Raw genomic sequence first — 16,395 nt, 5'->3', positions numbered from 1 at the left:
AATGATAAGCAGCACTTTTGATTGCCGCGCGCCTGTGGATATGTTTCCTTGTGCAACAAGTGAATAAAGCTGCACAGCTGTTGACATGTTTGGGTGTTAGTAACAAATAAACATGTTAACCCTTACAAAAGTTTACTTGGTAACCATAATTTCCACCAAAATACCAGCTACATTAATAAATGTTCGTAGCACCTTAATAAAGGGACAACACACGTGTCATGTGCGTAGAAATGTAATCTCATGTGTCAAATTTAGTTTCATACATTTCTGAAAAGCATTTATAGCTGTTTTATTTTTAATATTACATTTATACTATTTTCGACAACAAAAAAAATTATAGACTTAATGGTTACATCACATGACATTTTTTTTATGTAAAACGTATTACAATGTTTTTTGCACCTTGCAATACATGACAGTGAACACAACTTAATCATTCATTTAAAAAAGTTTACAAACTTGCTTTTCAAGGTAATTTTTTTTATTTACATTTTTACAAATATCATGAATTGGAGTTAAGAATATCAAGAATGTTTCTCAGGGTTACTTCATAGGACATAAACAAAATGTTTTTATTTATTTTTGTACTTCACACTGTCAGAAGGATCTAAAGGGGTCCTCTGTGTTTTTTCTTCTTCTTCATATTTGACCTATATGTTGGTTACACCACCTGACTTTGATTTGGTGGACAAAAGTTTTCAAATATTAATATTTTAAAACAAAATGTTCAGTTATTATTATTATTTAGGAAATAATTACAAAATATTATTCTGCTGTACATATACCATTTATTTTTCCCAAAATGACAGCTTTTAATGACACTTACTTAATTTGTTTTATCATTATTAATATTATTTTGCTGTCTCCAACATGTTTTTGGACATTTACCATAGTAATACCATGTTTTATTGACATACCATGGTAAAACAATCTTTTTTTTGGCATGTGCCATGGTATTACCATGTTATCTGAAAGTGTAACATGTTATTACTATGTTTTTGAACAAGTACCATGGTAAAACCATGTTTTAGGACATGTCCCATGGTAAAACCATCTTTTTTGGGGATGTACCATGGTAATACCATGTTTTCGAACAAGTACCGTGGTAATACCATGTTTTCTGAAAAATTACCATGTTTTCTGAAAATGTATCATGCTAATATCAAGTTTTTGGAAATGTAGCGTGGTAATACCATGTTATTTTGGACATGTACCATGGTATTACCATGTTTTTGGCCATTTACCATAATAATGCCATGTTTCACCATGTTTTAGACATTTATCATGGGTACTGTTTTTAAACAAGTACCATAGTATTACTTTGTTTTCTGAAAATGTATGCATCTGTTTTGTGCTGTGAAAAGGTCAGTGTACAAGACAGTCACATTAGGTATTAAAATAATAATGATAATGGATTAAAAAAATTCCGTAATCGTTGCATCAAAATTTATTTGAGAGATTGATGCACTGGAGCATTTTACACCCCTACTCTGGACGGTTTCATCAGTTAGAAATGGTTTTTAATTTAAGCTCCAGAAAAAAATATTTAAAATGACTTTGTACTCAGTAATTCATTTTTGATTTTATCATTTACATTTTTGTAATGGGTGGCATTACTGAGCTTATGATGTGAACAACTCCTCAAAACTCCTAATGAGCTAAAGATGATCAGGAGAAATTGAGAGTTGAACTGAATTTCTACTCTTAGAGATCCTCATTGCAGACCAAGAAACAACCTTCAGAACACTGCAGTTCCCTATCACCTTCCCAAGGCAATGTTAGGACACTCCGCTCATTAAAAAGAGAACGATTCTTCAGTAGTTATTTGCAGGAAAGTTTCTTGTTCTGTTTACTCAAGAAAGGTGAAGCTCTCCTTGGTTCTTTTTTTTCCCTCCCCATTTCTCCCCAATTTGGAATGCCCAGTTCCCAATGCACTTTAAGTCCTCATGGTGGCGTAGTGACTCGCCTCAAAACGGCTGGCGGAGGACGAATCTCAGTTGCCTCCGCATCTGAGACCGTCAGTCCGCACATCTTATCACGTGGCTTGTTGAGCGTGTTACCGCGGAGAAGTAGCGCGTGTGGAGGCCCATGCTATTCTCCACGGCATCCACACACAACTCACCACATGCCCCACAGAGAGCGAGAACCACACATTATAGAGAACACTATGAGGTTACCCCATGTGACTCTACCCTAACTAGCAACCGGGACAATTTGGTTACTTAGGAGACCTGGCTGGAGTCACTCAACACGCCCTGGATAGTCTGCATCAATACTCGCTGAGCTACCCAGCCCCCTTCTCTCCAGGTTTCTTAAGTCTGCCCCTAACCACAAAACTTGCCTTCAACATGAACTACCCCTAAATCAGAGGGAAATGATAGGTTGAGAATTATTTGTAAGGTTCTCCAACGACATTAGGCTGTAAACGTCCTTTCTAGTTATACTTGTGACTCTTTAAGAGTGTAGTGTAGAAATGATTGCATATGGATTGAATATACAGTATGTTGTTGTAATGGTGCTTTACAACTGGGCAATTGCTGATGTTCTAATGCAAATGCTCACCACAACTCAATCAGTTGTCAGTGTTTAATTAATTCAGCATGTTCTCCCAGATTTTATTATCTTTGAGCACTGATTTAATTAACCCATGGTTCATGATCTTCTCCAGTCCTCATGCAAGATCATATAGCTCAGGGTCAGCGTACCTGTTACATTGGCATTGCCAAGTATTTGAAGCACTAGAGATCACCATAGAAGGAGGTCAATAACCAACTTGCCCTTTCCGACAAAGAGCCACATTCTTTTAAGTCAGCCAGTGGGTGTTCTTTCCTTCAACAATCTAGTGCTATCATGTAAACACCAAATAGTTCTTTGCCCACTGCACACATGAGACTATTGTAAGATAGGGAATTTAAGATCAAATGCAGTCAATTCCGCATAGATGGCTTGCAGAGGCTTTACTCATAGCTTGAGACTTAAATTGCTTCTGGCCCCACTGAACCGTAATGCCAACCACCTGATATCTCACACTCAGGCATGAGCTGCCCAGGAAACACCTTTCAAACTGCATTTTGCCCGTGTCCTTTTCCCATCGTTTAAGGTAACTGGCATAGAATTTGTAACTGGCTTGTTTGAGATTTTTAACTGTAGTCGAGACAATTTAGATTCCACAGGGAGCAAAATGCCTTAAGAATTAGGTTAATGTGTTTTAATGGTGGAGTAAGGTTGCCATAACTCTTGTCATGACATGCCTTTAAGAAACAAGACTAGAATTATGTTTCAAGTCCTATTTGTTTTAATTACATTGACATCCCAATGAAGAGATGTAAACGCTATTTTTTAGAATGTTATCCAGTGCAACCCAGTTCTGTGACATTTTTGTTTAAAGACATTTTCCAAGTGCCGTGACGTCCTGTTTCGCACACAGTCAAGGGCTCAGCTTTTTCAGAGTTAATTATTTTGAATAAATCTGCCTGGACTGCGCATGACGAAATTTATATCACGCACACTGAACGTGAGATGTGGTGGCACGAGAACAACCAAAGTATACTTTGGCCTTAAGAGTAAAGGCTTGTTCACACCAAGTGTGAAATGAAAAAGCAAAATTTATCGCTGATGAATAGATTATTTAATCTTGTTTGCATTATTTGCAGTAAACAGGTGGATCGTGGCCCCCTTCATACCCACCTCCTGCTGCCCCTAGGGGCAGACCCTTTATTCTTCTTTAAGCAACAAGAGTGATTCAGCTAAAATAACTGTTGGGCCACAATTTGCGCTTTATGTGCAGAGGGGTCCAGGATCTCTAGTTGTCAGTTCAAACTGTATAGGGTGAGTGGACCAGGAGCCTTAAAGCCTGAAGTATACTTCAGTTTTGATTAAAATGCTTTGTGTTTGTGTACAATCGAACAAGAGCCTTTCAAAGTAAACTTAATTTGACTGTGCGCGAATACACAGGCGGTTGACGAATGCTTGCTATGACTGATATGAGATACTGGACTGTTTTTCTTCAGGATATTAGACCCATAAAAATGCCTTTATATTCTTCAGATTCGAGTTATACAAATGTAGGGATCTCCTGACCTCCTCACACACACGTACTTGACATACCCACCCACTGTTGTTGTTTCCACATTCATCTCCTGATGTTTACCGGCAATTACATCTTCTTTTAGCACTTCTTCCTGACAGAAAATGTGAGTGTTGCCACCTTGTGGATCCACTAATTAGTGCAAATAATTCCAGGTCCATGCGCATTCTGCATGTTCAAGGACGGGTGGTTAGAAAAATAAGGCTCTGTTGACTACGAATGAATTACGATTGATTACGATTATGGACAGAAGTGTTACTTTGGCTTTAAGGCTAGGTTATATTAATTTTAACATGTGCCTTTATGTCTTGTGCACAGATGCGCACTCAGCTATTCAAAGTATACTCTTCTGAATGGACAGCCCATATGGATGCATTCACACTGAGTGTGCAGGGAGCCCTGGTGTTCACCTTCATTTGGCTGCAAGACCTCTGGCTTTGGAAGCCCCTGACTGAGGCCCTGGGACACTGGCGCTTTCCATAATTCAGTCTTGCACGTGCCAATTTCATTGACAAAACTGTACATGTGGACTGTATGCATGTAGCCTAAGACAGTCTGGGTCTTTGCACAATGTGAGGCGCATATGCTTGCCGCCGACAGTACTAAAACTGTAAAATAAAGCAGTTGTAGTGCGTATGCCTCAACCATGTCCATATGGGCTCATGGACAAACAATTCTACTTTGAAAGACTGAGCGCTTGGCCGTGCACAAGATGTACTGGCACATAGAAAAAATAAATGATACCTTAGCCTTTATCTTTCAAACTGACTGAAATCGTGGAATTTGTTTTAAGCAAAAACCAGAAAATAAAACACTTTGTGTTTGATCATATGAAATTTGTTTGGGATGTCACATGGAATGATCATTGTGAGCTTTGGATGAGCTCTCTAGACAAAACAAGTGTTAATGAAATTGGTAACTTAAATGTAGTGTTTTAAGTGTAGTGAATCACTGTTCTGTATGTCTTTCCTTTCATACACAGGGGTTACCTGATTGCCGCGCCATCAGTGTTTCGTGCTGGTGTGGAAGAGGCCGTGAGCGTTACCATCTTCAATGCTGTAGAGGACACACAAGTACAGCTGCAGCTCAGCATCAAAGGCGAGATTGTAGCCCACAGTCATGGCACTGTACGAGGTGAGATTTATGCAGGGTCTCATATCTCAAAGTACAGGTTTGTGAAAGACAGCCTTTATTCAAGCTGACCCATTACTAGAGGCAATGTTCAAATCAGCATTTAAAGTTTATGTCCAACAACACACATGGTAGCTAAGCACCTTTTGAGGTATTGTTGCCTTTCAAAGGACATAATGAAGCACTTAACAGATCACATGGAAGTAAGTATTTGAAATGGTTTTGATATTAATTTCTCTTCCATTTCAGATAAAGGCACCATCAAAATAAAGGTGAGTCAATCAGTCGAGTCATCAGTCATTAAGACCTCATTCCTCAGTATGAACTTTCATAAAGCAGCAGTTAGTATAGAGTTTGATATAGGACCTTTATGCCTAATCACCTCAATTTGCCCAGGTACCATCAGATCTCAGAGGCCACCTTCATCTGAAGGTGTGGGGGAACCGCCAGCTCAATGAGGGTGGCTACATCTTTCACAACCATACCACTGTTACAGTGGACAGCAAAGGCACAACTGTTTTCATCCAGACTGACAAGCCAGTCTATAAACCTCAACAGAAAGGTCTCTCTCCTCAGACCAAATAGGAATGGTTTACTTGTAAAATTAAATGAATTTGTAATGCTAAATGTGTTTAAGCAGCCGGTTGATATTGGCTGTGTTCAGAATGTATTACTAGTGTACGGCATACTGTACAGTATACACTGTATATTGCCTACTTAAAATAAGTATGTGAAACAATGCATTATATTATGATAAGCCTTTCAAACAGTAGTATGCTGCATTGTTGCTACATGACCTCATTACTTTGTTTTAATTAGAGAGTGCCGTCCAGTTATCATAAAGTTATTATTAACTTTAAATGGTATTAACTTTAAATGCTAATCATTTTTATGGAAGCATGCTATTCAGAGCATAGCTAATGTGTCAAGAATACCTTTAAGAAAGAAGCAATGTTACTAATGTTTTTTTTTGTCTATCATCTCTAGTTCTTATAAATGTATATGCCGTCACACCAGACCTAAGGCCAACCAGTGAAAAGGTAGCTCAACTCCTGAATCATTCTTAGGAATTCAGTCCTGAAATGACTTGTACATACACTGAATAATGCTTTGCAGTGGAGGAGCATAGTCTCGATTAGCATTGTTTGTTTAGCATCTAAATACCTTGCAAACATTTTCAGAAGGAGCATGAGAATCAGGAGAGCCTAGCAGCACAAACAAACATGAAAATTGCGGAAACATATTCACCACAGTCAAATTGGAGTCAACAGCTTTTTTTTTTTTTTTTCTGAAAGCAGCTCCAAGCTTAATGTGTAGCTGTATGGACAGTGTCCCTATTGAAAGTAGGGCTGCTCTTACAGAAACAGAATTGATTCAGATCTTGAAAGGACTAAAAAGCTTTAACCATTTATCCAAGCAGAGTGTGTAATGGAGCGGAACAGTCTGGTTCCGGGGGTAAATGTCACATTCATTTTCTCCATAGATGAATTGATTTTTAACAATAACATATAAACCTGTAAAGACAAACCTAATGTGAGCTTAAATATTGTTTAATAGTGGAATTTCAGGTAATGAGGAAATCCATGAATCACTAATGAGTCATGACAAACAAATTTCATTTTTCATTTATTGTTTATTTTTACAGGGACAATGCACAATTAAAAGTAATTGCACCAGAATTAGCTAATAGCTAGTTTACGTCTGCTGTCGCTGGGAAATTGCAGCAAAAGAGCTCTGCAGCGACCACTCACTTCCATGAAGTAATCTAGTCTGTCTCCCCAGTCTCACACTTGTATATATCTTAATATTTTGTAATAATCTTAATTAAAATCAATAGATTTATATTTTTTCAACTTTTTGAATTAATAACGTAATTTGTAAGGCTTCCTGGTTCATTCCCTCATGAAAGACGTTCAGTATGTATTCTTCAAATAATTTTTTTGCTTCAAATCAGAGTATGTAAATGTGTGATTCACCTCGGAGCTGGTAGGTTTGTTTTATGTCTGAAGGTGCAGTCACCCTTACCTTTGCACAGCAGAATTCCACAGAGGAAATACAGTCATCTCAATAGGAATTTGCGCGATCTTGAATGGACTTCCTGTGGCGAAGAATTTGCCCTCGTGGATTTTGCGTAGATTTCAGATTTGATGAACTTTTACAGGCGATTTCGCCGCTTTGACCAATGGGAAGTTGCTTGGTTTGGCAGTGACCTATGTGTGGGTGGTGCTTCTTACAGAGCTATTATTAGTATTCACAATGCACAAGTATATTATGTTAGCAGTGAGTTTCTTTTTTAACTTAATTCTCACAGAGTATAAAGTGCAGCATTAAAAATAGGCTGCTGGACAATTATATTTTTGACCCATAATAACATCCGGCCATGACTTATTCGCCCGTGGAATTTTGCCGAGCAAAGGTGTGTGTCCATGCCTTTAGAATTATTTAATGGAAAAGGTTTAAATACCCCTATGGAAGAAATGATAGAGGAAAAATACCTCTGGAAAAAAGACGACTGAAAAAGTGGGCGGGCAATGATGTTCTCTGTATGTGTCATCTTTATCCCTCTAATAACTTCCTCCTTACTGTTTTTCAGATTGACGCTTACATAGTGGTGAGTAAAGGCTGTGGGATGGAGACCACTCTTGTTGAGAAGTGTGATTGGGGTATTTTTTTCCCAGCAGGACCCATGTTTAGAGCTATAGAGCTTGACAACTGGCCGGTGGTGTTGGGTTCAACCCTAGAGCAGACCCTAGCGGGTGACAAGGGAGATAAAAGGGAATCAGTCTTCCTGGGCTGTTGCCCCCTGCTGCACTATGCTTAGCTTCCAGTCTTTTCCTACATGCTGATTGGCCTTTGAAGCATATCTGGGGCAAACACTGTTACTTGGTTCCAGAAAATTCCTCTGAAAGTTGTGCAAATGGCCAAAGGGGGACTAGAAAAAATGTTTGCTATGTATACAATGTTTTATGTTTATGTTAGTTTGGCACTGTTGGCTTCTGGCTCTTGTCGGAGTCAGTTGGGGTGTGTGTAGTTTTGCCTTGATTGACGGGGCTCCTGGAGTGTTGGCCCTTTGAGTCAGGGTAAGGTCAGTTTGTTTAAAAGCATCATTGGATTTGGAACATGTTTGCTTAAGCCTGATTCTTTGTTGCCTTTTATGAGTGTAAAGTGGCCTCTGAGTTTAAGCCAAGCAAATAAGCAAGAATGTGACTATTTTTACCACATGCTGTTTAAGATTACCACTTTGTTTACTCAGGACCCCAGAGGCTCCCGCATAGTCCAGTGGAAGGATTTGAAGTCTATTTGTTGTGGTAAGAACTGTTACTGTCATGTTGTGTTGCTGTAATCGTGTTTTTGTCTTTTGTAATCATTTCACTATCACTGTATCACACTGGCCCTATGCCAAATGGCACATTCAGCCATTGCGGTCCTCCTCTGAGTCTACTTTGCCGCATAGACTGTTGGGTAATGGTTCACTGTGGCATCTGTGCCAGTGTGTGCTCAGCAAAAGTGTCCATTAAGGACAAAAAAGGGGGTGCTTGTGATTACATCTGAAACCTAAAATGACAAATGATATTTCCTATGTTCATGGAGACTTTTTGTCTCAGACAATACTATAGGGTATGGTATACTTAGTTTTTCCGTGTATCGTTACATCTTGCTCACGGTCGGACACTCTAGCCTTTCAAAGTAAACTCTTTTGACCATGAGCCTGTAGGGACATGTTCAACGGATGCACACTATGACTGCTTTGTAAAACTCTTTAGTACAGTCAACTCCAGGCTCATGTGCACAGACGCGAAGTCTACACAAACTGTGCTGTTCACAATATGCACATCACGCGAACAGTGCGTGAGATGTAACAGCATGCGGAAAACCAAAGTATACTTTAGCCTTAAGTCCATGTCCACTGCAGCATTTAGGACAGGTCCACCGTAGAACTTTATAGACCCTAGTCACTATGATATCTTATAAAATTTGATTACACTGATATTCTCCGTCTCTGTTGTCAGGAATTGTCAATATGAGCTTTCCACTGTCAGACCAACCTGTCTTTGGCGAGTGGTTTGTCTTTGTGGAGATGCAAGGTCACACATACAACAAGTCGTTTGATGTACAGAAGTATGGTAAGTTGTTCAGATAGCAAAAGTCAGAGAAGGAACTAAATGGAGAAAGTAGGAGACCATTGTCAATAAACCTGGACTTGACTGGAAGAATCTATTCATAAAGTGTTGCTTCCATATTGGCATGTGTAATTGATTTTGAACAGTCTTTTGTCTCTTGAACAGTTATGCCCAGGTTTGAGCTTATCGTTGAGCCCCCTCCCTACATCCAAGACCTCAACTCATGTGAACAAGTCACAGTCAAGGCAAGGTAAGAGAGAGAATCCACCTGACATCTCACAAGTTGAGAATGATTTCCAATTTCACAGTCACCCTGTCGTCCACCAGGTACACCTTTGGGAAGCCAGTGACAGGCAAATTAATGGTTAACATGACGGTGAATGGTGTAGGCTACTACAGGCATGAAGTTGGCCACCCAGTGATGAAATCATTGGAGGTGAGGAAATTATAATAATTTTCCTGCTGAAAAGACCAACAAAGTTGATCACCAGCATATGTCTCCATCAGGCATCTTAAATAGTTCAACCAGGAATACTTCCTTGGTCATCCAACCTCACCAGAAGGACCATGTTGTCCAACAATTTTTTAATAATAATGGGAAAAATGGGACACCCTATGGTCTTGTGTTCTTCATGTCAGCAAAGGCCATGAATGGCAAGTCATCATCAAGTGTGCCATTTGGGACATGGCCCAAGAAGAAAAGTACCCAACCATCATGGACCTACATTGAAATTCATGCTGGTCTTTTCAGTTGGGTTTGTCATATTATGGCCTTTTTAACTTCAAAGGACTACAAAAATAAGTATTAGCTTACTGTGGCCTTGCCTTTTCTTCTACATAGATCAAAGGTTCAGCCACTTTTAGCCTCTGTGTAAAGGACATGATGCCCTTAGAAGTTACTGACCATTTCCGGGGTGCGGTCAACATGTGGGTGACAGTGAGCAGTGTGGACGGTGGACGGCAGACAATGTTTGACGATTCAACACCTGTCCACAAGCAGCTCATTGATATCAAGTACTCCAAAGACACTCGTAAGCAGTTCAAGCCTGGTCTGCCCTACAAAGGGATGGTAAGGGAATAGTCAATTTCCTGTTGGTCAATGTTTATTGAGAGACAACAGGTTCTAATGATCTAATGTCACCCATGCTAATTTGGAATTATTGTTTTTCACCACTGACCTTAGATTGAGGTGACCTATCCAGACGGGAGCCCAGCGGATGGAGTGCAGGTGCGAGTTAAGGCAGAACTCACTCCAAAGGACAACGTCTACACCAGCGAATTGTTCTCGAGCAATGGAAAGGCCAGTTTTGTGATCCCATCCATCCCCACGGCTGCCCAGTATGTCTGGTTGGAGGTCAGTGCGAGGGATTTAGAAATAAAGCCTAATGGAAAAGGGGCTGGGCTAATTACTGAAAGGTTGTAGTTTTAAACCCTGCATGGGTTCAATAAGGTGCCTGATCCTAGAAGTTGTTTCAATGGGACTATAGTGTTACCTTCACACTAGAGATTTTGGTGTGAATGTGGGTTTTATTGTTATTAAAGCTTGTTTCATTTTGATTAATGCAAATGCCATATTTCAAACTCAGGTGTGGAGGCACATTTAAGTCCATTTGGAAACAATGTTCTGGGGTTTGGTCTACATGCTGTAAAAATTAAAAGATAGTTGAGGCAAAACGTGGGGTTGCTCAGCCACACTAGTGGAACCTGAAGATCCTCTAGGCACACTTTAAACTTACCGACTTCAAACTCTTAGAAACGTACTCTTAGTTCCTGCAAGAACTGTAAGGAAATCCATCATAATGGAAAGGCTATAAAGCTCTTGAAAAATATTTTGAAGTTCCTTGAGTACATAAATAGGATATTTGAGGCTCCTTTGGAGAGTGCCTGGAAGATCTCCAGAGGGTTCCGTCAGAACGATCCCTTGAGTATCTTTTTTAATTTTGAGAAAGGATGGAAACATGTATACTTTGACATATATTTTGAATTGCTTTTCACTAGTAGTTTGCAAGTAGAACCAAATAAAGTAAAAATTATTTTTCAAGTTGTGTTGCTTCGTAATAGTGACAAACATAGTGGTAATCAAATTAAAGATGTAAGATTTTTAGAAACATATTGCAGTTAAGAACGAGCCACTTTATCCAAATTGACTTTGGAACATTTTCAAAAATCAACCATTTTCATGAGTCAGTTTGGATAAAAGTTTTAGCTACATGACAAGTTAGTAAAATTTCAAGTTGGTTTGTCATATTTTCCTCTTTTCTCACAGTCAAAAGTGACGGCCATTGATGGCAAACCTGCAGGAGACCAGTATCTCCCCAACTATCTGTCCATCAGTAGCTGGTATTCTCCTAGCAAGTGCTACATCCAGCTCCAAAATCCCAGTTCTCATCTTATGGTAAGAGACACTGCCAACATCTTTATTCACACAATAGCCAATAGACGAATGCAAGACAATAGCAACTTTTTTTTTTAACATTTTCTTCTGAAAAATTTTCAATCTAGACCGTTATTTTGCTTATACCTTGTATGTTAATTTAGCTTTTAATCTGGTAAGCATCTGCTTGTGTTTAGATTGGACAGGAAGCAGAGATCTCTCTGAAGTCCACCTGTCCTTGTAACTTCACCATGCACTATGAGATTGCCTCTCGTGGGAATATCGTACAGTCGGGTTTGAGACATTCAAACAGCACAGCCCATCGTGGAAAGAGAGCTACTGTCACCTTCGATACAAATATTTATACAACTACCAAACCAACACGTCACTTAGGTCAGTGCTGCAAGAGGTGCCAATAACTGTGGGCTAGAGTTCAAATGGCAGAGATTTGTTTGTTGACTTGTTGACACATTTGATGACAGTGCTCATTTTCCTCATAATTTTTGTCTTCCCAGACCCTGGCGTGTCCTCTTCTCAGGCCGAAATGGACAGCTGTGTGTCAGTTCTGCGTTTCAACGTGACACCCTCCATGGCCCCTCTTAGTCGCCTGTTGGTCTACTATGTTCGGGAAGATGGCGAGGGAGTGACGGACAGTCTACAACTTCCTGTACAGCCCAGATTTGAAAATGAGGTGGGTTTCCTGATTCCTTAATGTAACATCCTAGCCAGTAAGCTGAGATCCCAGCCTGGCTTTTAATATGTTAACACATATCTGTATAATTGCCTTTAGGTGTCTGTGTCTTTGTCCACAAACGAGTCTATCCCAGGCAGGCCAGTCAGTCTTAAGATCAGAGCAGAGAGTGGCTCATGTGTATGTGTGGCCTTGGTGGACAAAAGCATGTACCTTCTCAAACCAGGCTTCCAGCTCACACCAGAGAAGGTCAGTCATCATTAAAACATATTTTCATACATTTTATGAATATTGGAGTAAGATTACAGTCTGCATGGGCGTTTGGGTTTGCAGGTGTTCAAGGAACTGGCTGACTTTGACGTATCTGATGCATTTGGGGTACCCAAAGATGAGGGGCATTTCTGGTGGCCCGGATTGTCGTCACGGCGACGGCGTTCTTCTGTGTTTCCATGGCACTGGGACATCACTAAAGATGCCCGTTTTGCTTTTACAGTGAGTACCTGTTTCCACTTGGGTAGTTGACAAATGGACATTATCAACATCAAGAGTTTAGGTTAAAATGTTGTGAATAATTACCTAGCATTTGACCCTAAAGACTATTAAATAAATTCAAATTAAAAAACATATTTGATAATCTATATTATCTACATAAATTCCAAATAAGTTCATGTGAGAGGCAAACATTTTGCAACTTAGAGTTAGTTGCTCTAAAGCCAACCTCATTCCAAGCCAACGTCTCAAATAATTTAAAAATAAGGCTTTGTAGGCGAGGAATTTTTATATTAATGAAATTGAGACAATTTTAAGAAAATAGACCCCTATGCTATGAGGCAAGATGCTTTTTCATTTGATGCTAACAAAAAACTATTTATTTAATGAGAGTTTAATCACTAAGGAAGGTTATATTATGATCAAAATTGCATGATGAAATTGAAAGAGATTAAGTTGATAATTGATTATACAAAACTCATTATTCAACATAAATCATCCTTCATCATACAATTAAAACATATTTTTATATCTACTTTATAAAGGCACAGTGAAAACATGCATTTACCTCAACCTCCTTGTGGCAAGGAGGAGGGCAGGGCCAGGCCGAACTGCCGCCTCTGGCCGTCTTTATCCCTCTCGTAGGCTTGATTAGCCTGATATAGGCCGGACGTGTGTCATCACAGCCCCACCCTCCTCCTTGCCACACTCCTACATATAAATGGCATCTATAACCGATTACCTGACATTTATTAAAGATATCAAACACTAATATGTCAATGTGCCTGCTGTAGGAGACTGGGCTCGTGGTCATGACAGACATGGTGAGTCTGAATCACAGGCAGAGTGGAGGGATGTACACAGACGAGGCTGTGCCTGCATTCCAACCGCACACCTCCACCCTCGTCGCTGCCATGCACTCGCGATCTGGGACACGGTACACTCAATACTCTCAATTTTCAGAAATGACCATTAGACATTACATTTATCTATGATAGGGAAGGTTAATGTTATTAAAATGAATTGTATTTGAAAAATCAACTACCTGCTACAGTCTCTCCCAGTAGATGTCCCCCTGTCTTATTTCAAGCAATTTGATAGCATTGTGAAGACCTTCATTTGGAATAGTAAACGTCCCAGATTGCATTTCAACAAATTACATAGGCTGATTGACAAAGGTGGGCTAGGTCTACCCAAGATTTTAATTACATTTTTATGCATTCAGTCTCAGACATTTGGCTCATTGGTTGTTTCCACCTGAGAGAGCCCCTCCCTGGTTTTGTATTGAACAGGAAGTTCTTGCCTCTATTTCATCATTGCAAAGCCTTTCTATCAAACTAACCGAAGAAGTTACGTTACACCCCATTATCTCGCATTTGCACTCGGTATGGACAAAAGTGTTTCAAGTTAAGTTTCAAATAAATTCAGACATTTATTTGAATGCTGCCTCGAACATATTGCTGAACCCAATGTATTAATAAGTCTGCTGGTCAGAGTGGATTGTGAGGGGGGTTACTACACTCGGTGACCTATATGAGAGTGGAGTGTTGAGATCAATTGGCTCAACATTTTGGGATTCCCAGATCTCATTTTTTTAGGTATTTACAGTTGTGACACCTGCTCTATACTATTTTTGGGAGTAGCATACACCCCCCTAAAGCAGCAGACACTCTGGGAGTGGTGATTACTGATTTTGGAAAAGGTCATGAGGCATCAGTGTATTACTCCCTGCTAGTTCAGAGTCTGGGGGAGCTTTAACCTCTATCAAGAGATTATGGGAGAAAGATTTTAATTTGGGATTGGAGGAGGGAGTGTGGGCTGGGATTCTAAAAAATGTCAAGTCTGTATCTAGAGATGCAAGGGTGTGACTTATACAAATCAAGATTCTACATAGATTCTATTGGAACCCCTCTAGACTGTAGGCTTGGTCTTAAAGACACACCCACCGGCCGACATTGCCAATCGGAAGATGGAGACATGGCCCATGTTTTTTGGTGGTGTGCTAAGATTCAGGAAGTTTGGTTGAAGGTACAGAGTTTTGTATGTGATGTGTTGGGCATTCGGATTCTGTTTTGCCCCAGACTCTGTGTTTTGGGTGATGGGTTGGTCATCGACGTAGGTGAAAAATACATACAAAATTGGGTCCTGACCAGTGCGATGATAAACAGGCAGATTGTTTTAAGGGGTTGGAAGTCAGTGGGAGTGCCCTCAATTCGGGAGTGGTGTGAGGAGATGGGAAGGGTAGCAGTGAAGGTGGCTGGGTATATGGGATTCATTTAATGGGAAATGGGGTAGATATTTGATGTTTTTGGGGGCTCTCAGAGTGGGAAACTCAGCAAAACTTAACATGTGTAAATATTTGTATGAACATAAAAAGATTCAACAACTAAGACTTAAACTGAACAGGTTTCACAGACATGTGATTAACAGAAATGGAATAAAGTGTCCCTGAACAAAGGGGGTGGGGGGGGGGGGGCGGTGCTAACCGAAAGTTACATTCAGTGTGGCCACCAGCTGCATTAAGTACTGCAGTGCATTGCTTCCTCATGGACTGCACCAGATTTGCCATTCTTGCTGTGAGAGGTCCACCAAGGCACTTGCAAGTTCCCGGACATTTCTGGGGGGAATGGCCCTAGCCCTCACCCTCCGATCCAACAGGTCCTTGAGACGTGCTCAATGGGATTGAGATCCGGGCTCTTCACTGGCCATGGCAGAGCACTGACATTCCTGTCTTGCAGGAAATCATGCACAGAACGAGCAGTATGGCTAGTGGCATTGTCATGCTGGAGGGTCATGTCAGGATGAGCCTGCAGGAAGGGTACCACATGAGGGAGGAGGATGTCTTCCCTGTAACGCACAGTGTTGAGATTGCCTGCAATGACAACAAGCTCAGTCCGATCATGCTGTAACACACCGCCCTAGACCATGACAGACCCTCCACTTCCAAAATCGATCCCGCTCTGGAGTACAGGCCTCGGTATAACGGTGTCCGACCATCACTCCTGGTGAGACAAAACCGTGACTCATCAGTGAAGAGCACTTTTTGCCAGTCCTGTCCGGTTTAGCGTAGGTGGGTTTGTACCCATATGCAACATTGTTGCCGGTGATATCTGGTAAGAACCTGCCTTACAACAGGCCTACAAGCCCTCAGTCCAGCCTCTCTCAGCCTATTGCAGACAATCTGAGCACTGATGGAGGGATTGTGCCTTCTTGGTGTAACTCGGGCAGTTGTTGTTGCCATCCTGTACTTGTCCCACAGGTGTGATATTCAGATGTACCGATCCTATGCAGGTATTGTTACACGTGGTCTGCCACTGCGAGGATTATCAGCTGTCCTTCCTGTCTCCCTGTAGCGCTGTCTTAGGCATCTCACTGTACGGACATTGCAATTTATTGCCCTGGCCACATCTGCAGTCCTCGTGCCTCCATGAAGCATGCCTAAGGGACGTTCACGCAGATGAGCAGGGAATCTTTCTTTTGGTGTTTTTCAGAGCCAGTAGAA

The 16,395-nt window shown here is 40.6% G+C and overlaps 2 protein-coding genes across 2 annotated transcripts in view; both read left to right on the top strand.

Annotated features, from left to right (window-relative positions):
- Positions 1-4,570, top strand: part of LOC127640987 (single-stranded DNA-binding protein 3-like) — a 103,202-nt gene extending 98,632 nt beyond the window's left edge. The window contains exon 18 of the mRNA XM_052123722.1: positions 4,406-4,570. Coding sequence (XP_051979682.1) covers positions 4,406-4,570 — 165 coding nt within the window. The remainder of the gene's footprint in view (positions 1-4,405) is intronic.
- A 152-nt stretch (positions 4,571-4,722) lies between these two features.
- The window catches only part of LOC127640986 (C3 and PZP-like alpha-2-macroglobulin domain-containing protein 8), a 55,413-nt gene continuing 43,740 nt past the window's right edge, over positions 4,723-16,395 (top strand). The window contains exons 1-18 of the mRNA XM_052123721.1: positions 4,723-4,790; positions 5,070-5,221; positions 5,468-5,490; positions 5,615-5,780; positions 6,206-6,258; positions 7,812-7,829; positions 8,472-8,526; positions 9,229-9,342; positions 9,505-9,589; positions 9,667-9,775; positions 10,181-10,408; positions 10,523-10,693; positions 11,606-11,734; positions 11,911-12,106; positions 12,229-12,404; positions 12,504-12,653; positions 12,738-12,896; positions 13,688-13,830. Of these exons, the coding sequence (XP_051979681.1) occupies positions 4,723-4,790; positions 5,070-5,221; positions 5,468-5,490; positions 5,615-5,780; positions 6,206-6,258; positions 7,812-7,829; positions 8,472-8,526; positions 9,229-9,342; positions 9,505-9,589; positions 9,667-9,775; positions 10,181-10,408; positions 10,523-10,693; positions 11,606-11,734; positions 11,911-12,106; positions 12,229-12,404; positions 12,504-12,653; positions 12,738-12,896; positions 13,688-13,830 (2,195 nt within the window). The remainder of the gene's footprint in view (positions 4,791-5,069; positions 5,222-5,467; positions 5,491-5,614; positions 5,781-6,205; positions 6,259-7,811; positions 7,830-8,471; positions 8,527-9,228; positions 9,343-9,504; positions 9,590-9,666; positions 9,776-10,180; positions 10,409-10,522; positions 10,694-11,605; positions 11,735-11,910; positions 12,107-12,228; positions 12,405-12,503; positions 12,654-12,737; positions 12,897-13,687; positions 13,831-16,395) is intronic.

Source organism: Xyrauchen texanus, chromosome 50 (genome assembly GCF_025860055.1).
Source record: "Xyrauchen texanus isolate HMW12.3.18 chromosome 50, RBS_HiC_50CHRs, whole genome shotgun sequence".
Taxonomy (NCBI): domain Eukaryota; kingdom Metazoa; phylum Chordata; class Actinopteri; order Cypriniformes; family Catostomidae; genus Xyrauchen; species Xyrauchen texanus.
Note: the sequence above shows the minus strand (reverse complement) of the source record. Positions and strands in the feature narration are given on the sequence as shown.